The 26718-nt window shown below is 44.4% G+C and overlaps 2 protein-coding genes across 9 annotated transcripts; one reads left to right on the top strand and one right to left on the bottom strand.

Annotated features, from left to right (window-relative positions):
* Positions 1 to 675: 675 nt before the first annotated feature.
* On the bottom strand, positions 676 to 22101 carry dtnba (dystrobrevin, beta a). Of its 8 annotated transcripts, none has more exons than XM_062410825.1 (22): positions 21896 to 22101; positions 15758 to 15808; positions 13080 to 13171; positions 12549 to 12629; positions 12224 to 12437; positions 11658 to 11743; positions 11355 to 11509; positions 11145 to 11244; positions 10781 to 10947; positions 9555 to 9679; positions 8360 to 8431; positions 7911 to 7988; positions 7575 to 7662; positions 7296 to 7375; positions 7027 to 7140; positions 5980 to 6076; positions 5703 to 5723; positions 5383 to 5536; positions 4883 to 4972; positions 4582 to 4671; positions 2898 to 2930; positions 676 to 2700 (listed from the first exon to the last, which is right to left on the bottom strand). In XM_062410825.1, the coding sequence occupies exons 3-20, from the start codon at positions 13168 to 13170 to the stop codon at positions 4592 to 4594; spliced, it is 1893 nt and encodes a 630-aa protein (XP_062266809.1). In that variant the 5' UTR covers position 13171; positions 15758 to 15808; positions 21896 to 22101; the 3' UTR covers positions 676 to 2700; positions 2898 to 2930; positions 4582 to 4591. The 8 variants fall into 8 exon arrangements, with proteins under 8 accessions (XP_062266809.1, XP_062266810.1, XP_062266816.1 ...); XM_062410826.1 differs by having other exon boundaries at positions 2898 to 2927; XM_062410832.1 differs by having other exon boundaries at positions 4624 to 4671.
* On the top strand, positions 17906 to 26337 carry LOC133973153 (toll-like receptor 5). Its single transcript, XM_062410824.1, has 3 exons — positions 17906 to 18044; positions 23392 to 23577; positions 24072 to 26337. The coding sequence occupies exons 2-3, from the start codon at positions 23536 to 23538 to the stop codon at positions 25947 to 25949; spliced, it is 1920 nt and encodes a 639-aa protein (XP_062266808.1). The 5' UTR covers positions 17906 to 18044; positions 23392 to 23535; the 3' UTR covers positions 25950 to 26337.
* Positions 26338 to 26718: the final 381 nt, after the last annotated feature.

Raw genomic sequence — 26718 nt, 5'->3', positions numbered from 1 at the left:
ATCTGCGTACAACAACATTTTACAGTGTTGTAAACAAGGTATTCATCAGAACTGATGCAGCTGATTGATTTGTTTACAGTGAAAACAAATTCAACTTGTGTAGATATGAATTTTGAATGCAGGACGATAGTGGCATTACAGACAGAAGATACCTTATGGGGCTAATGGGGAAGTAGTAAACTCTTAAAAGGTTTATTGGTTTCAGAGAAACTTTGAGGATTATTAGGATTTTTAAGTAAAACACATTTTCTTCGTTTCACCACTGGTTTAGTAGCGGTCTCGTATTCCCCCCCCCCCCCCCCCCCCCCCCCCCCCAATCTGATTTGTTTTTGCAGTTTTGTTTCCAGTTGTGTTGGAGTCGTTGTAATATCCTGGGTTTTAGAAAAAAGTGCAATACTTCAGCGGAGGGAAGTCGAGGAATTTCACAACTGGGTCACTTTCCAGGAACAGTGTGCAGAGTGTGGTTTCCAACTTATTAGATGTTTCAAATGTTTCTGCCAAACTGCAGCACGAGGAGAACATGGACACACGAGGAAGGAAGGGAAAATGGAAAAATCTGAGCTACTGAATTCTATTAATACATTTGGATGTGTTGGTGTAATTGTGTTGAGCCTCAGGAAAAAAGTCTGGTGTCGAGAAAGAAGTGAACAAAGGAAACAAGCAGACGCTCAGAGGTTTGACGTTAAATATCATTTATTGCAGATGATCCACACGTTTCACTCACACAGCGTCTCAGCTCCGGCAGGTTCAGAGCTGAACGAGTTTCATGTCTGGACGAGTCGGTCCTGTCAGTCCTGATTTCTCTCGCTCTCCCTTTTCTCACACACACACACACACACACACGTTGAAACACGATTTCATTTGTTTATTAAATCACTGGCACTGTCAGTCAATCATTGCTGCGGACTCAGAAACGTGATAATCCCAGCCGCAAGTAGTCAGGTGAACAAAGTGGAGGCCGGGGGGGGAAATGTACAGCTTATTGTGAACATCAATCCAAACCTGTTGATTAAAAATAACATCTCACGGCTGGAACATGAAAATCAGATCAACCTGACGTGACTCGAGCTCAGTGAGTCGCTTTGGATCGTGGATTTGCATAAAACGTTGGGCTGAAGAGTTTTTTTTGGGGGGGGGGGGGGGCAGAGTAAAGTTCAACTTCCACAATCAGAGGCATTTAACAGGGAGTTTCAAGATGAGCAAAGTGTGAGGAGTTAATTTTGAGAATGTTTGGATGGAATAAGTCACGTTTGAGTTTTATTTAGCGGTTTTAAGGACTTGATTGGACAAAATTCTGTAATTTCAAAACTTATTTCTGATTATTTTCTTATTCTGTTGTTGCAAGAAATTAATAAACTGATTTCTTACTCTATTAACAAATAAAATATAATAAATAATGAGTAAAGATCAGATTTAATCAAATATTGCACATTTTGAAATGATTAGCTCAAGAATGTGCTTATTGTTTTTTTATTTGTTTGCAGGATTAAAACAGGAAACTACTTTTAAACTCGGAGGGACGAGGTCTGGGGGGGGGGGGGGCATCTTACATGTTGCTGCAGATGTGGATTAAAGGTGGAACCAGGAATTATTTTTCAAATTCCTTATATATTAAGACAAATCATGATTCAGATGATCAGGCAACTTGCTTCTTTCTTGTATATATTAATTCTATAAAACCAAAACAATCAAGTGTCAGACTGTTGTTGGCTGGTTATCCAATATTTAAAAATTAAAAACCACGGATTCTTTTTAATTTCTCTTCTTGAACTGATCCTTTAAAAAAAAAACTTTTAAAATGTGCATTAACGATTTGCCCACTCCCCTGTTGAACACACACACACACACACTTGCTCTCACACACACACACACAGTAATCAGATATGACCTCTTTAACCGTGGTCCCGCTGCAGCAGTGGATCCACAGAGAGGAGTGGACGACCTGCTTCCAGCACCACGGCACTAATCTGGTCCAGGTTTCAGATCTGGACCGACACTTCAACTCTGCATCTCTTGGACCAGACTAGGGGAGGGGGGAGGGGGGGACATTAAAGCTTACAGCAGGGCCCGACCACACTGGTGAACACAGAGGCACTCAACCGAATGAATAAATGTCAAAACATCAAATCAAAGCAATAAATACTAAGCACACAGTGCTGAAACTTGAAACCTTACATCTCACTTCCTGTCTCTCTCTTTTTGACTTCCCTATGTTCCTCCTCTCACGTGGTTACGTGCACTTCCTCCTTTCGGGTCCAGAAACTTTCCTCCTTTTAAAAAAGTAATCCTTCACAAATGTCCTGAACGCAGCTCATCTGTCTCTTCATGGTGTCTCTCTCTCTCTCACTTGCTCGACCATCTCGCAACTCGAAAACAACGCACACACACACACACACACAAACACACACACACATGCTACAGTACAAATCAGCAGGCATCCGTCTGCTCGTTTAGCTACGCACGACCAAATCAAAAAACTAACGTAAAACCACAGTGACCAGACACACACACACACACACACAGAATCACAGCTATACATCAGTAGGGACCCCCCCCCCCTGCTGTGGGGGTCATTTGGTGTCCAGCATCGTGATTGGTTGATCGGCAGTGGAGCGCTCATCCCCATTGGCTAACGAGGGTTCGAAGAAGATCCGCTTGAAGCCCTGCAGGGTCTCGTTCGGCCAAGATGAAACCTCACACCTGAGGAGAGAGCGACACATCAGAGGATCTAATTATTCTGTCACATGGAATTTAACAGTTTAACCTTTTTGGAATATGCTCGTTAACTTTCTCGTCAAGACTTAGATGAGATTATTAAGTCTGTGTTTGAAAACACGAAGCTGGAACAAACAACTGAGTATAAACAGTGAAACGGACTTAAAAATAAAATGACTTACTGCTCCAGTTGCTCCTCCAATGATTTTAACCTGCTGGAGAAAGAAAGTTGTGTTAGAAAACAAGTTCTTCAGGATTCTGACAGAAACTAAAAATAAGATTCAGACCCGTTCTTACACAGAAACTTAAAATGAATCTGTACTAACTATCTGCAGGCTGGACTCTGGCCTCCTGTCTGTCTGTCTGAGGGGGGGGGGGGGGGGGGGGGGGTAGTAGTATTCTAATGAGTTGTTAGTCTGGGCCATGAAGACCAGGAAGTAGTTTGAACACCTTGTCTCTGCAGGCGGTCCTCTCGTAAAGAGGAGGGTCTCCATAAAGCAGCAGGTAACGAGACGGCCTGTTAATGAAGCTCGCAGCGGAAGCGACCAGAGCACCTGGAGAACGAGTGGACGGCGTGCACGTGGGGGCGTGCACGGACACAGACAAATGAGCGTTAAAAAGCAGAACTTGGGACGTTCGCCTGAAATGATCCAGAGGGTCTGTGTGTGAGAGTCAGAGTCAGTTGCTGTTAGTGAGACTCACTCTGAGTTTCTCCAGACAGCACCACTCAGGAGAAAGTCCGGGGGAGCCCTGCTGGTTCTTTATGTGTGAAAGGGAAACTCTGGAAAACCTCCAGACTCACTGGTTTCCAGAGTTCACGTCCCCAAGATGATAACAACTTTGGACACCTCAAGGAGATTTGAGGATATCCCTATGCTTTCTCTCAAGTTACTTTGTGAGTTTACTACTTTTACTCAAGTAAAGGATCTGAATACTTTTTACAGTTTAACCCCATTCGTTCTCACTGCTGGCCATGTGATCAAGAAAGAACCGCAGAGAGAGAAAAGTTCAAGCGTGCCCTCGAGAGCCGAGAGGAAACATCAACTCAGCTGATCTCTGAGCCCTCGGGGGGGAAACTTACTCTGTGATGCTAAACTCAACATTGTGTTATTTTAGGTTTCCTTGAGAAAAAGAGATTTTTGATCGTGTAACTTGGGCCCCGGAGAACAAAGATATTTCAATTGATTAAATATTAAAGAACGTATTTATCAGATGTATTGGTAAAGGGAAATAATGAGTTTTTCTGTGGGTTAATAACTTAACAAAACATCAGATAATCACGGTTCAATCAGAATTGTGAAATTGGATTTTGACTCCACTTTAGGATGAGGGCAGAGGTGATTATTTTACGTCCGTGGCAAAAGTTTCAAACGAAATCTGAATTTAATCCCATTATCCAGACTCCAGTGTTGTGCAGTACGTGTGGGGCCCCGGGCCCCCCAGGCCCCCGGGCGGCTGCCTGGTTGGGGCAGTTAGAGATCCGGCCTCAGATGTGTGGACAGACTTATTAACTGAACCAAACTCTTCACTCTCATGAGATCCCATGACAGTCAAGAACCGGAGTCATGTCCGTGAAAAACTGAATTTAAAAACTCCCCAATTCTTCACAGATTTTAAGTGAAAAACTTGCAGAGAAATCCTCTCAGAAGGAAGCACTGAGTTCATGAGGACTTTTCTGTTCAGTTTATATTTGTTTTACTTGTAATTATCATGTATTCAATTCGTTTTTCCATTGTTTGTTTTGCATTATTGATGTTAAAATATAAAGACACTGATTAATAGCATCTGGCTCGGTTGTTATTGTTAATTCAGCAATTTGAAAATGGAGAAAATGTAACTGGCACTTCAGACAAGATGTGACTTTACTGAGTAAAGGTCATGAGCCGCTCCTCGGAGAGACAGATGTACCTCTGTCCTTCCCGTTCAGCAGCCGCTCCTCTTCCTCCCGACCATCATCTGGTCGGAGCAAAAAGTCAACATGTGAACGTGCGTCGAAACAAAATGGATTTAGAAACTTTTCCATTATATCCATCCAAAAACTGAAGAGAATTCTCATCACTAATACAAATTACAGTCATTCAGAAGCTACAGAAATCAGTGAAGAACATCTGCAGGACAGCGAGGGAGTGTGTGTTTGTGTTGTTTGTGTTGTTTGTGTTGTTTGTACCCGAGTGCAGCTCTTTGACCAGGGAGGACACAGTGTTGGTGATGGAGTCAGCTGCCACCAGGAGGTCGTTTCTCAGGTTCCTTCTTGATCCTGAAGTAGAAACACACAGGAATAAACAACAACTCTCCTTATGTAGTGTTTTAATGAATGTATTTTAACAGCTGTGTGTGTCTAACCCTGGAGGTCACGCTTGTTAACTTGCCAGTGGCAGAGTAATGCAACTTACTGGTGAAACCAATCTACTTCAGAGACCTGGTGACAGATTCAAGTACTTGTCGATGTGCTACTCAAAGTTTTTAGCGGTACCAGAACATCTCTTACTGTTAAACCCCAGAAAATGAATCATAACCAACCACAGCCCAGAGACGACTTCAAATGGAAACCACACCTCCCAGTTTGACAATGAAGCACAAACACACGACTGCAAACGCAGTTTTTTCAGCCGGTAAAACTTGTCACAGCAGGAATGTCCACACTCACTTATAGAAGCTTTCTCTCACCTTGAGCGAAGGCCTCCTGTACGTCCCCCCCCACCCCGGCCAGGGAGTCCTGGGGGGGGTACATGTGAGCCTGCGGCGACGCAGCACCTACAGAGCGAACGGCTGAAGGACTCGGCCGGGAGGGAGAAGCGTGAGAAGAGCCAGCGGCCTGCGCCTGAGAGACGGGTTCAAGAGGCTTGTTAGGACCTGGAGGCGTCTGTGATACTTGTCTGTTCTCACAACTGACAACTCCAGGAAAAGATTTGTCTGACTTCAATAAGAGGCCGTTAACAATCCAACATACCAAGGTTGAAAGCTCAACATAACAGGGAGGAACTTACTGCCTGTCGCTGCTCCTCATCCTACAGGGGCCACAACACGGGCAGTTGTAAACAAACAGGGAGGAAACGGAAGGAGAAGAGGAGGTCAGACACAGGCAGAGGAAGAAACAAGAGTAAAATGAAACAAGGAGGAAGTGGAAGAGAGGAAGTGAAGCTTGTTACTGCAGAGACAGAGAAAGAGACGAGGCCCTCTAGTGAGAGGCAGGACACCGGGCTGAAGGCGATAGTCAGTGTGTGTCTGTGTGTGTCTGTGTGTGTGTGTGTGTGTGTGAGTCACCTTGAGCAGCTTCATCAGCCCCTCCAGCTGCACCATCAGCTCCCTCCTGCTCTCTTGTAGAGACGACATCCTCTGCTCCAGCTCGTCTTTCCTCTGTCTTCAGCACAAACACACAAACACACAAACACACACACACACACAAACAGCTTGTGTCAGGAGGAAACAGGAAATACAAAATAACCCAAGCACCAAGACTCTCTGGAGCTAGAAGCTGTTGTAAGATGAAAATAAACAGGATGGAGAATTTCCAAAAACAGAGAAATAACCAACAAGGACGAGACAAGAAGAAAATTCAGTATCTCCACCAAGACTGGACAGTTCTCTGGATTTCAATCGATTTACTCACATTCATATATATCAGTCCCCTAAATATGACGGATTTCTTTATCAAATTTGATGAATTATTCTCTGGGCCACAAGAAAAAATGTCAAAGTATTTATGTTTTCAGGAAAATATAAGTTTCAAGCTGAGGAGTGAGGTCAAAACTTTGTTTCTCAGTATATATATTAAATATTACAATCAAATACTTTAGTAGAATCAACACAATATTTGGTGATCCGCTCACATTGAATTCACATTGAGTAGAAATTCAAAATGTGTGTCTGGCACCCCCATGTGGTAATGAAGAGTACACCATGACACAGTGACCTCATTCCTATATAAAAAATCATCTGAAAGACGTTAGCATCTCATACAAACAAATATATAACTATTATAATAATTGTTCATACATATTATACGTTACAGTGCACAACCATCGTGGATAAACTGCTTCAGATTAAACCCGCTCACTTCCAGCTCCTCCTCTTCCTCCCTGGACTTTTGTTTTCCACACTAAGCCTAAAACATGTTGGTGGTGATTTTTTAGCTTTTCAAAAAGGTCGACCATCTGCTGCCGCCATCTGCCATGAAACCCCCCCCCACAACACGGACGAGTTCCCATCCGGACCCAACTGGGGACCTTTAGAACACGGTGCTGTACGTTTGTGCTCGGCAGGTTTTCGTTGTGTAACTCCTGATCCTCCTGCTGCGGAGCCGGTGTTTACCTGAGCAGGCGGAGCTCGGCCAGCAGGGTGGGGTTGGTGCTGCCCCTCTCCGGGCCGAGCTGGCAGGCGGCGTCGTGCTCCGTGCGGAGATGTTTTATCTCTGCCAAGATCTCTCTAGCAAATTTTTAGAAGATAAACAGAGTGTTCAGCTCAGGCCGGGGCCGTGTGGGAAGTCAGGGCCAAATAACAGGTTTGTATTCTTCTTGGAAGGAAAAATGAAGTTGTTGGACACAGAGAGTAACACAAATTTTGTGTTGACCCGTTTGTACCTGTTTTTACTCTCCAGCTGAGCGATGAGCTCCCTCTTCTGCTTGTTCACGTCAAAGTTGATGCTCCGGTTCGGTATCACCTGAAACACACACACACAAACACACACAAACACACAAATAACTCACTTGGGGTGGGTTGATCATTGATCATTTAACGACCACAAGACTTCATTACTGTGTGTGTGTGTGTCCTGAGTTCTGTGCACGTGTGTAACAAACGAGAACTTGATTTGAAGATTTGCATATAATGGTGTTAGAAACAAGGTGTTGTTGACTCACTCCTGAACCGTCAGACTCCGCCAGGCGGGACGTGTAGCGGGCGATCAGTTTGTGCTCCTCATCTTGTCTGCTGGGACAGTCCACACTACTGACACACATACACACAACACACAATACAAACACACAGACACACACAGAGTGCAGGAATGTCAGCCACATATAACTTATGATCATCAATTGTTAAAAAGGCCGTCATCCACTCTTTTCCATTATTTTGAAATCTTTGACTTTTCTTTGAATGTCCCCTGTGAGCCACTGTCTCCTGCACATTCTGGTGTCTGATCAAACAACCATGTGACCAGTCTGTAGCAGGTGACAATGCCCCCCCCCCCTCACCGTGGGCTGCTCTGGAGACGGTTCACGTACGCGGAGATCAGAGCGTGTTCCTCGTTCATGCGCTGAGCCGCTGCCAATCTGGACGACAGACACACAAAACAACAACAGACAGGAAACAACCAGTGAGCATGAAAGACTGGGATCATCGACCAATTTCACCAATTTGCAGGAATCACAACAGCTTTGTTTTTTGACATTATCGTATAAGTCTAATATCGTGCCAGGGCCTTTTTAAACTCCTGTAGTGAACAAGCTGCTGAAAAAATACTTTTATTTTCATTAAATCAAATCACAAACATGTAATTGGCCGTTGATGTAAAGTTATTGCGCAGTAAACTTTGATTTGCATGCAACAAAGGAATAAAGCACGTTGTTAAAATCCCATTTTATGACGACACTAAAACATTATGGCCTGGTAGGAGCTGGTCTTCTATCCATCAAGTCTTTACCGTTTGGTGGAGCCCGGTGACGACGAGGACAGCAACATGGCCTCATTGGCGTTTCCAGCAGGCCGAGAGGGGCTGCACGAACACAAACACACACAATGAGTCACATCCATATCAACAACCGTACACAATTAAAGAGAACACAACGACATTAAACCGTTAAAACAGGAAAAGGTCTCTTCGGATTAAAGAAACGCACACATTCTCAGCCTCACAACTCTGCGTCGGCTTTTCTGTGCATTCATGCACCAGTGAATCGTTCTAGTCTGAGCAAACACACACAGGCCAAAGATCGCCAGAGGGAGAGAGAGAGAGAGAGAGAGAGAGAGAGAGAGAGAGAGAGAGAGAGATAGAGAGAGAGAGAGAGAGAGAGAGAGAGAGAGAGAGAGAGAGAGAGAGAGAGAGAGAGAGAGACAGTGAGCCCGAACAGAAACGACAGAGTCTGGTAAACCTTGTGTGAAGTTGGACAGAGCTTTGCTGTCAGCGTACTCACAGCAGTGCTACGCCCCTGAGCCCTGAGCTCTGAGCTGAACACGAGTCTAGTCAGAGCTTGCCGGTCGGTAATGACCCGGTCTGTCGGCGCTCGCTGGAAAATCAAACAGTGGGAATCCAGAGGAAAGGGGGCGGGGCCCGGCCGAAGAGGCGGGACTTTGGTTTTTATTCATGTTATCATAACTTTCTGTGCACGTGTGACTTTGGTGACGGCAACAGAAGCGAGAGGCAACGAGCTGGTTAATGTTTCACCTTCTGTGATGATAAGACCGATTATTATTTATTCTCATCGTATTTTTTGTTAGTTTCTCGATTTTAACTTGATTATTTATGCAGATTTTTCCAGTAAATACGATACAAAATATTATTTTATGATTTTTCTACTCAACCTGACTTGTTCTTAGCATTTCTGCCTTTTTGAAATAAGAAGTTGACATGATGTTATGTGATTGAAGTATATGTAGCTTAGGTTGACTAATTTAATTCACCAGTTCTATCTAAACATTAACACTAAAGCAGGAAACTGTGTTGTATTGATTTAATGATGGAATATATTTAAATCTTGTTAATGTGCCGTTTCTTTCTCCGGAGGAATAAACTCTAGTCATTTGTCTTGCATGTGTTACACACGCTCAAACCCTGGTGTGCGTTATGAAAGTTGTGTGTACATTGTGTGTAAGTGTGTGTTAGTGCTGCGAGGTCTTACACGATGTTGGACAGGTTCAGCGTCCTCTCAGGTTCCTCTGGATAGATTGGGTGGGGGGGATCTCTGGACGACACGCAGCCCAGAGTCCTGCTCAGGGCTCGACCAAGCTTAGTCGCTGGGGACTTCTACAAACACACAAACACACACAGAGACACACAGAGAGAGACACACACACGTCAGGTCAACGTTCACAGACCGTGTGACTGAAGCAGCGTTAACACCATTAGGAGCGGGACTGAACTCTGTGGAGGGAACAGTTAATCTTGAAGGATGAAAGTCTGATCTCGTTTTATCAGTTTGTTGTTTATGTCGGTCGGTTACACACAAATTACAGCATCTGTTGCACACTCACACATCCGGCTGAGGAATCCCTCGTTCACTGCAGGAGTCTTTTACACTTATATTGTTTATAATTATCATAATATTATAATTATTATAATAACCCTCTGTTGAGGTCTAAACAATAAACAAAGTCCAACAATGTGTTGCTCTGTGAGTGGAGCTCAGACTGTGTTGTCCCACTCACTGATGGGTGGATATTACCCATGATCCCCTGCTTCCTGACCCAGAGGAGGGGCCAATGCAACAAATCCACCAAACTCTGTATAGAATTCTTCATAACTGAAGTTTCCTGCTGAACATTGGAGATAATCTCTGTTTTATTATAACTTCTGTCTTTTTTTAACTGATCTGTGTTCAGTCGGTGCACGGTGCAGCTCCGAAGGTCGACAGGTAAACTGAGCGTGAACTGAATCCTGAAACTGACTCCTGTGGGAGGTGATGTGCAAAGTCCCAGGAGGATTATTAGGAGAGATTTACTTTGACGGGCAGGAGCAGCAGTGTGGAGGAGATTAATTCCTGAAACATTAATAAGACAAATGATGCCAAGTCGGAGTGATGAATAATTCAACGACTAGGTTTCCATCTATTTATACATCGTTTATATACTGAAAACATTCTCTCCCTCAGCCTTGAGCAGCTGTTTGTTAAGTATTATAAAGATTTTTAACATATTTCATTTCCAGTCAGATTTTGGATACAGCTGTAACCAGGAACATTTACTAAAGTTCAAATGTGAGGCAACTGTACTTTCCTCTTATGTCCCTTTATACTTTTACACATTTGATTGGCAGCTTTAGTTACTAGTTACTGAAAACTTTAACAAAAGCACAGACAGAGATGGTGCCCCCTGGTGTGATGAACAAGTAATGGCCCCGGTGACTCACCCAGGACGAGTGCTCCTTCATCTGATGCCGGCTGCTGTGGGAGCCGCTCACGCTGCCGCGCCAGAAGCAGTTCTGACAGAGCTGGTAGCCGCGGCACCGGAGGCAGCGGTACCGGAAGCCCGTCATGCCATCGCCACGACAGAAAGAGCACGACACGGGATGATAGACTGAGAGGGGGGAGAGAGAGAGAGAGAGAGAGAGAGAGAGAGGGATGACACATCAGGCGTAACTCCATCGCAGACAACTGATGAGTTTAGATCATGATCTCAAAGTAAATATACTGCTATACTGATAATACAAATATTTAAATATTTTGTATAAATGTGTGTGTGAAGGTGTGTGTGTTTGTGTGTGTGTCTGCTACCGTGCTCCACGTTGGCCAGTCGGTGCATGAGAGGCAGCCAAACAAGACATTGAGGAGGGTCGGTGACAATGTCCAGGAACATGTTGAGCATCACCCTCTTCTACACAACGACAACAAACACGAGAGACGACAACAAGAATAAACACACAGCAGGGAATAGAAAACAATGTTTAATAATAAGCGTTCATATGAATCAGTGACTTCAGTAACCTGCTGTGGGAAGCACGAGCGAGCTGTTGTGTGTGTGTAGCCGAAGGACGGTGCTTCATGAACAACGGTGGGCAACTTCAGAGCTTCCCTCAGGAACCCATCGAATTTGGACAGAACCATCACACCACCGGAGTCAGATATCTGAGAAAACACATCTACACACACACAGACACACACACACACTGAGTAATATGCAAATCAACCTGAGCGAACAGCCGCACCGACGTACCTTCTCCACAAGGGGGCACATATCTAACACGGCTACATCAACAACAAGCACATCACACACTGAGAAGAACTCACAGCGGAGTTTATCCACCAGTTTCCCTCCACACAGCATCGCCAGCATCGCCTTCACCGACAGCACCGTCAGTCGGCTCTCTGGTTCACTGGAAAAAACACACAAACACACACATTCGATTGACATACACAACCCTGATTTGTGAGGTAAACAGCAGTTCTCAGGTAGCCTTGCACCTTTTTGTTAAGCTAATTGTTTTATTTTTTATCTGACATGGATACGAGCACCAGTAGTAGTTGTGCAGATGGATTATTATATTCTAAAAGCCACAGTTCTGTCCTCTTGCTTATTTAGAAAACACATTTATGTCTTTTTTATCTAGCAGATCCTGAATCAGTCCTTAAATCTCCAAGCACACTTGGATTCTTCGAGATTTGATCTTTCAGAAGAGCTCAGGTCAGTCGACAGTAAAATCCCAGCGCTGTGTAAGAAGATGATAATTAATGAAGGTGTCTGAAGGTTCGGTGGAAATGTGACCAGAATAGACTTAAAAAAACAATTTGGAACAGATGCATCATGGGACATTCACCCTGCAGAACACTGGGATTACACTCTGTTTTGTAGTCACCTGTCCACGGCGGCCAGTAAGAACTCCACGAACAGGGCGGTGCTCTCCTGCGGGTTGATGGTGTGCGTGGTGGGCAGGCGCTTGCTGAGCTGGTTGAACAGGGACGACACCAGGTTCTCCAGTCGGGTCACGGAGATGCCGGCGTTCAGCTCCACGGCGTTCAGACCGGCGTCCCGCACCGCCTCGATCACGTTGTATATGTCGATCAGATGCACTGGAATGAGAAGGGGGGGGGGGGGGGGTTCTTATCTGGTCGTATTTCAGAATCTGTATCATTCCACCAGTTTTAATAGAGAAACAGTTTTTCCTCCAGCTTAAGACTCACGGTTGCATCTCTTCTGTACAAACCGGAGCTTGCAGGATGTTCGATATGTAGAAAGACAAATGGCGTCAAGGTTCTGCTCCCCTGGGAGGAAGAGAAGAAGAAGAGGACGTTCTGAAAATCAGCTGAGTCACTAAATCTTCAAGTCATTCATCCTCACACAGAGTTTATGGCTCAATGAAATGTTGTTTTTCATTTCTTGACATCAGAGGAATTATTGTAAACATCTCAGAATATATCCGTATCGGTCAGTCCCCAATAACGATAAAGATAATCACTTATTAATCAGGCTTTAATAGATACAGGACATTTTTATTGGTAAATCCTTTGACTCACGATCTTCTCATTAATCTATATCAAAAATCACTCAGATTATATGTCCTCTCGTCGGAGTGAATATCAATAAGTGATATTTACAGAAACACATTCAAACGTTTTCCAGGAACTCAAAGGTAGTTGTGTGTAATCCTGTGAACAGAGTTCCTCGGACCTCACGCCGGGTCATTTCATTGAGGTTCAGCGCCGGTCACTCACCGAGCTCCACGAAGATCTGCCGTCCCTCCGCTCCGGCCGGCACCGGACCCCCCCTCCCTCTGTCTCCTGGACCCCCCTCCTCCATCACCATCCTGCAACAGCCAAACACAACATGAGGACACCTTCGTGCCAGAGTGAAGGAAATCTAAACCTCACGAGACAGTTTCAACGTTTGACTGAAGTGGAAAACTTTCTTTTGTAAATAACTGATGCAATAACCAGTGTTATCCTGAAATCACCAGTCTTCAGCTCGGTTTGTTGCAGCTGATATTTGTGGATATTGTGAATTGTAAAGATATGTGTTTACAGCAACCTTAAGAAAGGTCCATCCTGCTTCCCCCCCTCCCCACTGAGAGACCATTAGTACGACCATTTAGCTCTAATAGGGGATCACAGGTGATGTTAAAATACCTAATTTATTAGTTAAATACGACAATAATTGTGTAATAAATGATTTGATTTGAGCTGAATCAATTTGTGATAGAACAATAATCAGTGATCTCTATGCTACTGTAACTATTTGATAATCAATCCTTATTTTCCATGTATTTAATTTGCTTCCCATCTCAGGTTTGTATGATAATAAATTTAAATATCTTTGGAGATGATTGGATTAAACACGCGTCTCAATGTCTTGACCTTGAGCTTTAAAAAACCTTGATGGGCATTTTCTTTACTTTATAGAAGAGAAACAAAAATCGATAACTTATATAAAAGACCGTTAAATAAAAATGTGAAAGTCTGACGTGTTACAGCCAGAGACAGTGAAGAAGGGTATGTGGTGAACTAAGAAATCAAAGTGCAACAGAAATTCAAGAAGTGTTAAATGTGATTTGTTCCAATATTTCAAGAAGCAGCTTAAAACTCCTTTCGACCTAAACTGGGAAATACAAAGCGTGTGTATTTTTACACACTGGTTTACTGGGTGCATACCACCACACCCGTCTAAACATCATGGGGCAGGGTCTGTGAGAGAGGAGGAGTGGAGCGCCGGGTAAATAAACACATTAATGAGAGCAGCTGATGTAATCTGATCTGCAGGCTGGCAGTTAGAGGACGAGAGAGAGAGAGCGGAGAGCGAGGGAGAGGGAAAAAGAGGGGGGTGGGGGGGGGGTGGAAGAAAAGAATAAGAACAACAAAATAAAAGTTAGCTGTCAACCCCGAAGCCGTCAGGTGACACGGCCATGGCAACGGTTACACTACACCACGAAACTAAGAGACACGCACACAAATATTTGCATTCCTTGTACAAATGTGGTGACAGACCGACCCCCCCCAACAAACACACACACACACAGACACGCACGTATAGACACACAGACACGCACGTATAGACACACACACGCACAAATTCCAGAGAGGATTTAAAAGCTTCCCAGGAGACTTCATGCTTCATCCAGACAAAAGGACTTTTCTTTTCAGTCACTTCACACACTCAAAAATGCACAGAAACACACACACATGCGCGCACACACACACACACTCACAAGGACACACATGGACACACAGCTGTTTCTTTGCTCTTTCTAACTCCCTGACACACACACACTCTCGAAGCTGCTGCAGTCAAGTGCAAGTGTAACCTCGATGATGTGTCCCTGAGGAAGACACAACTTCAGACTCACACTCCACTGTGCACAGAGGACGTCTCATGTTCCTGAGAGTCCCCTGGAGCTTCTTCATCATCTGCCACCACAAAGCATGGTGGTTCGAATCCTCAGCTCCTCCACTTCCTGTCCGGATGCACCACATCAACCTCACGTGAACCAAATAAGGACAAGTGGCCGTTTCCCAGAGTCTCACTGACTCATCAGTTACAACTCTGGACTCCCTGTGATGAGTAAATTGTTATATCCAGCTCGGCCTTGGTGATAACTACACCCTGTCTGTCTGTCTGTCTGTCTGTCTGTCTGTAGCTGACACGCAGGAACACTTGCTGTATGAGGTTTGCTTCTTATTTTAACTTTCCAAGCCATCGTAGATATAATTAACCTTCCTGCAATTACCCCCCCGACTGTGTCAGAGGGCCAGGAACAGCTCCTCGGACGTTTTTAACCCACGGGGTCAAGGCGCCGAGAAGTGGCGCTGGAAATTCTTCAGATAGCAACGTTACGACATCTGAAGCTACCAGGCCGAACATCAGGCGACACCTACAACTACACACTTTGTTCAAGAAGTTACTGCGTCTGTTTTTTGTGCGTTTGTTTTGACATGAGACGTCTGATGCTCTATTCTCTTGTGAGAGGACAAAGTCAAATCAGCTTTGTATCATTTTCTACTCTGTACTTTGAGTTGTGTATTTCCTTCAGGGACTAGTTTAAAGAAATGAAAGTACAGGAAACAAGAAGAGGGAGAGAAAGGGGGGGGGGGGGGCAGACGTGGCTGACACATGCATGCGTGTTGCTTCTCTGTGATTGTGTGGTCGACGCTGCACCATGGTGTGTTACTGTGGCCGATTGTTGCTGAGCTTTACGGAAACAAACACGCCAACAACACACGCTGCTCTGAGTACACACATACACACACACTATGAACCACAGGAAACACTGTCTCTGTAATGCTTATTCTGAAATGAACAGTGTCATTGTGTGTGTGTGTGTGTGTGTGTGTGTGTGTGTGTGTGTGTGTGTGTGTGTGTGTGTGTGTGTGTGTGTGTGTGTGTGTGTGCATGTGGTCACCTCTCTGTGTCAGGGGGTCACACAGGACAGACGAGCTTCAATACAGGACGTCTAGCAGAGAGACACACAGAAGTATTTTCAGTCTTCAAACAATAACATCAAAGGCTCTTTAGAGACACACTGATAAAGACACACAACAAACACAACCAGTGCGACACACATTCCACAACTACATCTTCACCCTAGACAGAAAAATGTATATTATTATATTGTTTAAATCCAAACAGGTCAGTTTTGTAATAAGTAGTTTCTGATGCCGATTGTAAATCATCTTTAAAATAATTTACTTTAAATAATGATTTTCCATTATTATCTTCTGTTGAAGTATAAAGCAGCGTAAAGTACACTTTATATACATGTACTGCACTTTAAATAACAGGATATTACACTTCACAAACACAAAACTCAGGCAGGAAGCTGTGAGAAGAGCAAAATGTACAAATTAGATGAGTTGTTACATAACCACCACACGTGTTGACATCTGTCTCATAAGAATATGATGTTCCCGTTCTACATCCTGTTACCAACCTCAAAGGTCACATGTGATCTTAAGCCTGAAACATGCTTCTGCGTTTTCACGGGCCCGTAAGCGCAAGAGCCCTTCCGGGTCCCTTACGTGCTTATGTATCCCTCCTTACGTGCTGACGGGTGTCGACCCCCTTTTCTAAAATTTACGGCAAAGCTCAGCAAGCTCACTCAGCCCGCAAGGCTGTGATTGGTCTGCTCTTCATCCCTTCTGGAGCTGCATTTCCGGTTTCATGCCCCATAATACCGGCAGAAATCACGGAAGATTTAGAAGAACGAATATGGACCAAATAGAAGAGCACTTGTTAGAATATATCCGATAGTATGATCACTTGTATAACCTGTCACTGACTGGCGGATTTGTCCGCCAGAAAAAGGCTACGAGGAGCCGCAGTGGCTATGTAAATAAACAATCGACGAAGAAGAAAGAAGGCGTCTCTAAGGTCGTCTCGACAAAAAGCATTACTCCGCCTAGTGTTCTGGCGCGGAATTGCTTTGTAAGACGCGCAACGGTTGGGGAAGCATGAATGAAAACGAGTCTTGCGCCACAGCGGCGTGAAAAGACGCAGACGCAGTCGCAGAAGCATGTTTCAGGCTTCAATCACAACCGTCAACTCTCAAAAACATCTGTTGACAGAGGAGAGACACAATCTTGTCCCTAATATCAACTGTGTTGTCCTTGGTCAGATTCTTAGTCTTATGGAACGTCTTCAAACATCTGCTTTTGTCTGAGCAAGTGTCACCAGGTGTTCAGTTTAATATCAGTAATAAAAGATTAAAGATCAAATCCTCATATTTCAAAAAAAAAAGCTAGAAACAACAAATATTTGACATTTTTGCCAAAGAAAAGTAATTTTAATACAAAGACGATTTACCGATGGATTAATCAACAAATCGTTAAAGCTCTATAAACTTTGTGTTCGCCAAACTAAAGAAGTGTGAGCTGTCATTTATACATCCTGCACACACACACACACACACACACACACACACACACACACACACACACACACACACACACACACACACACACACACACACACACACACACACACACACACACACACACACACACACACACACACACACACACACACACACACACACACACACACACACACACACACAAGTAATCACGAATGACTTAATTACAAATATTATTGTGAGTCTAAAAAACATTTAGTTTCTCACTGTTTTTAATAGAGGGTATGCATGCAGGGAAAGTGCATGTTGTATCAGTGCAGGCCACCCAACTAGTGCACCTGTGCATAAACAGATTCATACACACACAAACACACACACATGCACAAACCACACGCACAGACACACACAAAGCCCCCACACACAGACACACACAGAACCCTCAGACACACTCTAAAAGACACTTGTCAGAACAGTGATTCAACTAGCACCAACACATGAGCAGGGGAAATGGACCTGAAAGCAAACACACACACAATCTACTGTCCCACAACCATCACACACTCTCACTCTCTTACACACACACACACACACACTCGCTCACCTGTTCATAGAAGTCACTCACTCTCAGTCTGAATCATTCGTAGCCAAAATTCAACAACAGAAAATTACCTCTACGTTCGTTCAGTGGGGGGTAATCCGCGGATTAATGATTACGAGTGAGGAAGAAGACGAGGAAGACGAAGAAGAAGAAGAAGAAGAAGAAGAAGAAGAAGAAGAAGAAGAGGACGACACTGATAAAGGGAAGCGCTTCAGGCAGGCGAGCTGGTACTAAAGAGAGGTAAGAGAGTGTTTACCCCCCTGCACACCCCACACGCACCATGCATGCCACATGACCACATCCAGCTGCTCTGTGTTCTCAAAATCTGCCCTGACAGGACCCGACCAGTGTGTGTGTGTGTGTGTGTGCATGTGTGTGTGTGTGTGTGTGATGATATATTTACAGTCGACAACTTTAGACACTGTCGTTGCTGGAATACCTACGAGCTCCATTTATCCTCAAAACGACCTCGATTACTGTAACACACAAAGCAGACCCACAAAGCTCTGCAGACAATTTGAGAAACTTGGAAGTTTGTGCGTTTTGTAGAGTCGAGTGAAGAACCGGTGGTTTGGCCTCGAGGCTCCTGAAACATCTCAGACATAGTGGAGACCAAACAAAGTGAAATGTGGTGCTCAGCAAAAAGCTGGAAAGTTTGAGGAGGAATCTTTAACTTCGATTTAGTCCAATATGCGGCTGCAACCATGGACAAATATCTGTTTGATAAGTAGCAGCATGTGTAGTTTGATATTTTTGTATATTAATTATAACATTTAACATCACTCGAGGTAGGTAGAGAAGATGCTGCTCCTTGAGAAGAATGAAATTGGAAGAAAAGCAAAGTTTTTATATGTGATGGCATTAAAAAGGTCAAATTTCAAGCCTGAAATAACAAATAAAAAATGGGAAGTCTTCAACATCTGCAGAGCAGCACCTGCGATGGAAACACCTACAAGCAGGTTGAACCAAAATCACCCCCCCCCCCTCCCCCCGCCTCTCCAATCTCTCTGCCTCCCGACCTCTGACCCCTGAGCTGCCCTAGAGACAGCCCGGCTGACCCTGCCTGACTCCAGGGGTGTCACCATGCAGGTAAAAACAGAAGCAACTCATATCTGGTTACAACCTTTTTTTTTTTTAAGATGGACAGCTTAGCCTGCCACGGGGAGGGGGGGTGGGGGTGTCTGGAGGACTGGTCAGAGAGCTATAGCGTTTCTCTGAGGTAGTGGTCGTACTGGTGGAGAAATACGTGCAGGCCCGAGCTCCTCCTGGTTCCATTCTCAGAACAGTAATGTTTTTACGACAGTTGTGAAACTAACTTTAACTTTACAGGGTTGTAAAATCCTCCTGTGTCGTCTTACTATCACGTCTTCAAGTGATTTTGTTTGTGATAAGACGTCAAACTCATATTTCATAGTCTCACAGATACCTGAAGCAACACGTCCCTGCAAACCCTTTCCTTCTGAATACCTTAATAAGACTCAGTATCTGATTCCTATCAATTTACTACATTTAAGCTTAAATCTGTGACTAAAAGCAAGTCAAGTTTAGGATTTTATCTTGGACTGGTAATCTGGCTTTCCTGATGGTGAGGGTTCCATCTCCAGTGACGTGGTGGTCATGCTGGTTGCAGAGGAAGAATGGAGGGAATGAAAGGAGATAGAGACAGTACGGGTGGAGAAGGAGATAAAGATGTTAAGACGTGAAGAAGAATCCAGAAGAACCAAGACTCCAGAAGGAAGCAGAGGGTCAGACGCTAAGATGCTGAGCGACAGGAAGAGAGGACAACATGTTTGATAATATGACCTTGAGTCATGGAGCTGGACCGATGACTCACAGAGTTATCAGTGTCCTTGGTCCAAAACAAGGTCTTACTCAAACAAAGCTCCATGACATAACTGGGGAATCTGTGCTGGGAGATAACCAGACCAGTCATTACGCCGCAACGCCACAACCCATCTGAGAAGTGACCTCGGTGAACGAGTGGCGAGCTCCGAGGGGTCGCCACAAGGGTCGGAGACGACTTCCAACTGCTCTCACACACAAAAAAAAAATAAAGCAACTCTTAAATTACACTATAATTTAATTCCTCGAGAAATTACATGAACTAAAGGCTGGATAGGGAATGGGCTGCTGCTAATTATAGGTTTCACCCTCACGGCTATTATCTCCTCACCCGCGGTGGAGACAGCAACACACAATTCAGCACTTCAGTAGATCAGCGTCCTCTCAAAACACTTCCATATGGAGACGCTGAGATGAAAGGGCATGGAGAAGCTGGGCGGGGGGGGGGTTACAACCCGCTGCAGGTAACGTCTACAGGTGAAACACGAGGCCGAGCTTCTTTCATACCTGGTAGCTCATTGGTTTTCAGTAATCTCAGCTTCCTCCACAGGGAGCGACAATTTGGAAAAGTCAGACAATTGCCTGAACTCACAATTAAAAAATGAAAAAGCTATTCAGTGTGGTTTTGCTGAAGTAGTTGAATTTCTACTTATAAAAAGGTGCTCCGTTGCCAAGATCTCCCCCTGGTGGCTGACTGCAGTACAGCTCATAAACCCGGCCTCCTCCACGTTAGTAGACGGGAAATGGACCGAATTCAAAAGTCACTATGCGTCAATTACTTGTTTCTCAAAGATGATTTCTGTCGTTTGAGGTATTTTCTTATCACATTGATGTTTTTTCAAGTGTAACTTTCTCCAGTAAGTTTGGTTTTACTTTTGTAGTTTGGTTATTTGATGAAACCTAATGATCGACAGCTGAGACAGTGATTGGTAGAGTATCACTTCACAGATGGTGATTGGATGGCAGCTTTCATAACTGGGATATTTTGGCTTCATTTCTAGATAGTGGGAGGAATTAGAGACACATCGTCCATCTTCTTTTACTTTGAACTTCAATAGTACGACATACACCGATCTAGTACTATAGTAGTAGTAACAGGGTAGAATTTAAGTGCTCAGCTTTTAGATAGAGGTTCAATCACCAGGACATTCTGGTTGGCAGATACACACATTTCAGACGGTTGGGTTTCAGAGCCACACAAATGCTCGGGCCGTCTCCTGCTAACACCTTTTTGGCAGGTTGTGGTGTGAGGAGTCATTTCAGTTGACCCCCTCCACCCACAGGTCAGATGACACGATCCATTAAAGAGACCGGCCGGTGATTCCGTGAAGTGAAATAAGATTGATAAATCACCAAAAAGGTCAAAGGTCATTATCCCAGCATTCTCCCCCACAGCTGTTTCCATTCAGCTTGATGCATTGTTATTGTACCGACACGTACCTGAGACTGAAGTGACTGAAAAGAAAGTTTATATTTATGTTAAGGGGATATGTTAAATCGCCATATTTTTGAAGGGAGCATGGTTCCTCTCGTAGAAGGACATAGTTTTGATTTGAAAAGTTTTTTGATTTACGACTGAACACCGGGGGGGACGACAACACGTTAGACATTTTTAATTATAACAATCAAAGGGTATTTTCTGGACTCTTTAAGTTTCCATTCAGCTTGTTGCAAACATGTACAAGCAACTAAAACCTGACGAAATCCTCAACATGCAATAAGCCGAATTGTGCAGTGGACTCTGGTGATTTAAAAAATGTGACAATGATGCTGAATATGATTTGTAAGTTTGAGGAATACACGTGGTAAAGTAAAATCGGCATATTTCTGAATGGAGCATGGGGGAGAACAGCAATAGTCTTGAGTTATGACTGAGCACTCTTTAGGGGCATCTACACACTGCACATTTTATTGAATTATAAAAATTTAAAATGTCCTTTCTGGACACGTTTGAGTTTATGATTTAATAAAAACAGAAACCCTGCTGAAAGCTTCTGGTTCTGCTTCTTGTGGCTCTGCCTCCTTCTGGGAAGCGGTGTGACATCTGAGCGGCCATGTTGTAGAAAAAAAAGTTCAACTCCCCGTTCACCTTGTTCCCCTCGAGCCAATGCGCGCGTGAGACCGCTCAAACTTCTCCGCTTTCTTTTTCACAATAAAACCCAACACTTCCGGGGATCGAACCTCGAGCTACCGTCTTTAACTCCCCTTTGAATCCCCGTTGAAGTAACGGAGCTCTGGGCTCTACTCACCGGGACTGTTTTCCGCAGGTATTCAAACTCGCACATCAACACAGGAGCGCGTGTCACCGACTCTTCCCTCCTCCCGGCTCCGAGTCCCCCCCCCCCCTTCCCGGGTCCCGTTATCTATTCCCGCGGGGGAACCATGTGTGTCCGGTTCGGTACCCGCCGCCTCTCCTCGGTCCTCTGAGCCGGGCTCTGCTGCTGTGATGACGGGAACTATTTTTGAAACGAGTCGCTCTGCCTCCTTGGTCCGTCCCCCTCCTCCTCCTCCTCCTCTTCTTCCTCTTCCTCTTCCTCTTCCTCCACCTCCACCTCCTCCTCCCCGCTCCCCCGGTGTACGCTGCTCACACAAAACCAACTCATCACTGGTTTCACTTCTAATAGTAGCTGGTTCCCTGGGCTGCTTGAATTTAACTTTTTTATTTATCTTTATTTTATTTCACCTTGGGCGTATCAGGAGAAAACAAGGCCCTGGGCACAGATGTGGAAAAGGCCCCCCACCACTCAGGAGCCGGACACCCCAAAAGAAAGAGATGATTCTGCTGTTTTTGTTCCTGCATCTTTGAATCTTAATTTTATTGAGTCTCTCATAAGCCTCTTTTTGTGCATATTTGAGTTTGTTTCGCGTCCCTTTGTTGTTGTTTCGCATCCTTGCATTTGTCGTTTTGAGTTTCTTTTTTGTGTCACTCTTGATTGTTGTTTTGCTATCTTTGTTGTAATTGTTTGAGTCTCTGTGATGTTGTTTTGTGTCTGTTGATTGTTGTGTTTCATCTTTGCAGTTGTCGTTTTGAGTCTTTCTTTGTAATATGTTTAATATGTTCCTCTGTAAAAAAGTATAAAGTGGAATTTGGAAATATTTCAAGCAAACTCTAAGTAACTTAAGTCGATATACTCACATTACCTTACTACTGGCTGCAATTCCTGTTTTATAACAATAATGAAACTCACAGTTTTAAGTAAGATGTAGCATCACTTCCACAGTGTGACTCTTCCTCTGCCTGTGTTCCTCTTCCTCTCTGCATCGTGTTTGACAAACCTTCATTCTGCAGAGGTTGTGAAATTCCCCAGCCCCGTGAGATAAAACAACACACACTCCCCTGTTTGCACTGCTTTAGGCTGATTACAGTGATAATGAAGCATTTAGAGTTAACTGATTAGTTGGATGAAGTTTAAAATTGATGCTTTTATGCCAATGAATCATTAATCATCTCATAGAATGAAGTAGTGGATGAAGAACTGCAGTATGTAAACGTTTTAAAAATACTGTAGACTACACAACCTGCAGTCTTTATTTACTTAAAAGACTGCGGTGGAGTAAAAAAGTACAATATTACTCACAAGTCCTCTCATCCAGTTGTGCAACCTCAGTACACAACAGAAAAACAGAGAAATCGTAGCAAACAAAGAACAAAAACATGTTATTGTACTTCCCCATGTCAGGTAAATCTGGAAATTGCAAAATAAAAAAAGAGGGAACTCCCGTCAGCGTCATGTTTGTGCCACAGGGTCGATGCCGTCCTGCTCAAGTGACGCAAACACAACAGATAAAAGCGCGGCCGAGGGAAATCTGTGCAGAGGCGACCTGGTTGTAACGCAGCAGAGACCAGATCCTACATTCATCTGAGGCTCAACGTGGAAGCTGTTTGAGGATGAGGTGTCTTCAGCTCCTTGCCATCGGGGTTTTCCTGCAGGTAAGTTAACATTCAGGATGATGTATGAAATTTAGATTTGAAGAGCTGTGAAATGTCTTGAAATAGAGAAAACAAAACCCTTTTCGAGAGAAACAAAGTGCAAATTATAAAACTCTTATTTGTATTCAAGATGAAAAACACAATTTAATGTTATTATTATTATTATTGTATTGAAATCGGGTTTTCAATTCAGATTAGATTAACATTTCTGAAAAAAGTTTTTGTGTCTGAGAATCAATTTGTTCTCAAGGTTTGTTTATTTTTAATGACATCATTTGGAATAATCTTTGCAATTTGATTTGTTTTCTGTTTGAAAGAATTATTAATATATATTTATAGCAAAGGCAAATTGGGATTCATCGGGTGCAATTGTGTTATTGAAAGGTCTTTTAACTAGAATACATCAAACTGAAGCAAAGGAAATAAAGAAATTCAATAAAACATGGTCATTAAATCAAAGTATCTCCATTTACATTTTTAATTTCCACTTGCAGATACCGGGGTGTTTCCCATCATGCCTCATCGTTGGCTCTGTAGCAAACTGCGCCTTCCAGAACCTGGTTTCGGTTCCCGCCCTCCCTCCTCACATCACCCACCTGTTCCTGGGGATGAACCGCATCGGGGAGATCAACTCCAGCTCCCTATCGGGCCTCGAGTGGCTGCAGGAGCTGGACCTGGGACGACAGCGCGTGCAGCTTGTGATCAGAAACGAGGCCTTCAGCAGACAGAGCCGCCTGAGGAAGCTGCTGATCGACTCCAACGTGGACCTTCAGCTGGAGCCCGGGGCCTTCGTGGGACTGTCCAGTTTGCAGAAGCTCCACCTGGGTTACTGCTCGCTCGATGAGTCCATACTGAAGGGACAGGTCCTGCAGCCGCTGTCCTCCTTGGAGACTCTGGACCTCTTTGGAAACCGCATAAAGAGACTCCAGCCTGCCGCGTTCTTCTCCAACATGAGTCACCTGACAGACGTGAACCTCAAACTGAACCCCATCGATAGAATGTGTGAATCAGATCTGGTGGGTTTCCAGGGGAAGCACTTCCAGGTCCTCAACCTGGACTCTGTTCGCCTTCAAGCCATGTTTACTGGTGGATTTGACTGGCAGGGATGTGGCAACCCTTTCAGGGGAATGTCCTTCGAGACACTCGACCTGTCCACCAACGGGTTCAGCGTGAACATGTCGAGCCAGTTCTTCAGAGCCATCGAGGGGACGAAGATCTCCCACCTCAAGCTGTCAGGACACATGGGGAGAGGCTTTTCATTCAATAACCTGCCCGATCCAGACCGCAGCACATTCGCCGGCCTGAGGAACAGCTCGCTCCTCATCCTGGATCTGTCTAAGAACAGGATATTTGCACTGCAGCGGGGGGTTTTCAGTCCACTGAGGGACGTGGTAAATATTGACCTTTCCCAAAACAGAGTGAATCGGATCGACAGAAAAGCCTTCGAAGGTCTCCAGGGTCATTTGGCTTCACTGAACCTGTCGCACAACTTGCTCGGGGAACTCTACTCGGACACTTTTGCTTCTCTGTCGAACCTGCGAGTGTTGGACTTGTCTCACAATCACATCGGTGCTCTGGGTCACTCTGCGTTCCGTGGACTTCCCAGGCTGCGAGTGTTGGACCTGACAGGGAACGCTCTGCGGGACCTGGGTTTCCCTGCAGCTCTACCGCGTCTGGATCATCTCCTGTTGAACGACAATCTGTTGACACACTCGTCGATGTGGAGTGTCCCTAGGTTTGCCAGTAATGTTGTGCATTTGGACGTTAAGAACAATAGAATCACCGACTTAGCGAATGTTTACACCTTCTTGACTCGGCTGAAACGCCTGCAGCGTCTCTCCTATGGAGGAAACTCAATCCGGTGGTGTGTGCCCAGTGCACAAGTTGGTCCCAATGACCTCCAGGTCCTGGATCTCCACAGCAGCTCCCTGCAGTCAGTCTGGGCTCAGGGCAAATGTCTGAATCTCTTTGACAAACTCGGAAAAGTGATCGATCTCAACTTGAACTCTAATGCTCTGCAGGCCCTTCCTCAAGGCATCTTCAAGGGTCTCACCTCAGTGGTCCAGATGGACCTGTCCTCCAACTCCTTGACATATCTCCACCCGGACGTGTTACCCAGAACTCTAGCAGTGCTCGACCTTTCCAACAACTTCATAGCCTCCCCCGACCCTGACGCTTTCCGCTCCCTCAGCTTCCTCGACCTGAAAATGAACCGATTCCACTGCGACGCCGACCTGAAGGGTTTCCTGTCGTGGCTGAACAAGACCAACGTGACCTTCCTGAGTCCTGCTCGGGAGCTCAGGTGTGAGTTTCCCTCTCGGCTCTATAGAGTTCCTCTGTTGAAGTTCACTGCTCAAGTCATACAGCAGTAAGAGCAGAGGGAGGGAGGTCAGGAAATGCAATGTCAGCAAGTTGTCCAGTAGTGTTAGTGCATGGTAATTAATGCTGGTATAAGTATTGTAACTGTTGGATCCAATGTCAAGGTGTCAGGAATGTGTGGAAATTGTAATACGAGTAAAACCTTTCAAGAAAATTTAATAAAAACATTTTCTTTATTTAAAGAGGTCTCTGATATGCATTAAAAAAATGAATGTGCTTCTTTTAAACTATTGTATGATGTCATATATCAAATAAAGCTTTTTCTGGCCTCATCATCTCAATGGAAAAACAAATGAGGATGTGATTGAATAATAAAGGGAAACAGACTATATGTGTTATATACATATATAGACACAAATAAACACATTTTCTGTTCAATAACGTATTTTTCTCTTTTTGGAGTTCCAGCAGATAAACTATATTGACTCTACTCACTGTAGAGTCAAAGGCAGCTGTCTTCTCCTCCTCTCCCAGCAGAGGGCGCCCTCAGTCCAGTCAGGAACCTGTTGACCTTCACGCTGCCTCTCAGCCACAGACTGAGAATAATAAGAAGCTCTCAGGAGTAAAACTAGTTCTGGAACCTGAGTGCCTCACAAAGAATGTTTAAATTCAACCAATCAGCTTCCTCCCTCTCTCCTCACTCCAGTCACCGATGAATAAACATCTTTAATGAGTCTAATCAGAGATGATTCCATAAATCTGAATATCGTGGCGACCACCAGACATGTGTAGATTGAAGACACACATACACACACACACACA

This window comes from Platichthys flesus, chromosome 18 (genome assembly GCF_949316205.1).
Source record: "Platichthys flesus chromosome 18, fPlaFle2.1, whole genome shotgun sequence".
NCBI classification, from domain to species: domain Eukaryota; kingdom Metazoa; phylum Chordata; class Actinopteri; order Pleuronectiformes; family Pleuronectidae; genus Platichthys; species Platichthys flesus.
Note: the sequence above shows the minus strand (reverse complement) of the source record. Positions and strands in the feature narration are given on the sequence as shown.

Bases quoted from the DNA above. Each gene is read 5' to 3' on its own strand.
- dtnba (XM_062410825.1), bottom strand. From the start codon at position 13,170: ATGGTGATGGAGGAGGGGGGTCCAGGAGACAGAGGGAGGGGGGGTCCG. The intron at 7,989-8,359 runs GTAAAGACTTGA...TCTGTCGTCCAG, and splicing joins TCACCGGGCTCCACCAAACG to ATTGGCAGCGGCTCAGCGCA. The intron at 6,077-7,026 runs GTAAACACCGGC...TTTGTGCTGAAG, and splicing joins GCCGAGCTCCGCCTGCTCAG to ACAGAGGAAAGACGAGCTGG.
- LOC133973153 (XM_062410824.1), top strand. From the start codon at position 23,536: ATGAGGTGTCTTCAGCTCCTTGCCATCGGGGTTTTCCTGCAG. The intron at 23,578-24,071 runs GTAAGTTAACAT...TTCCACTTGCAG, and splicing joins CCATCGGGGTTTTCCTGCAG to ATACCGGGGTGTTTCCCATC.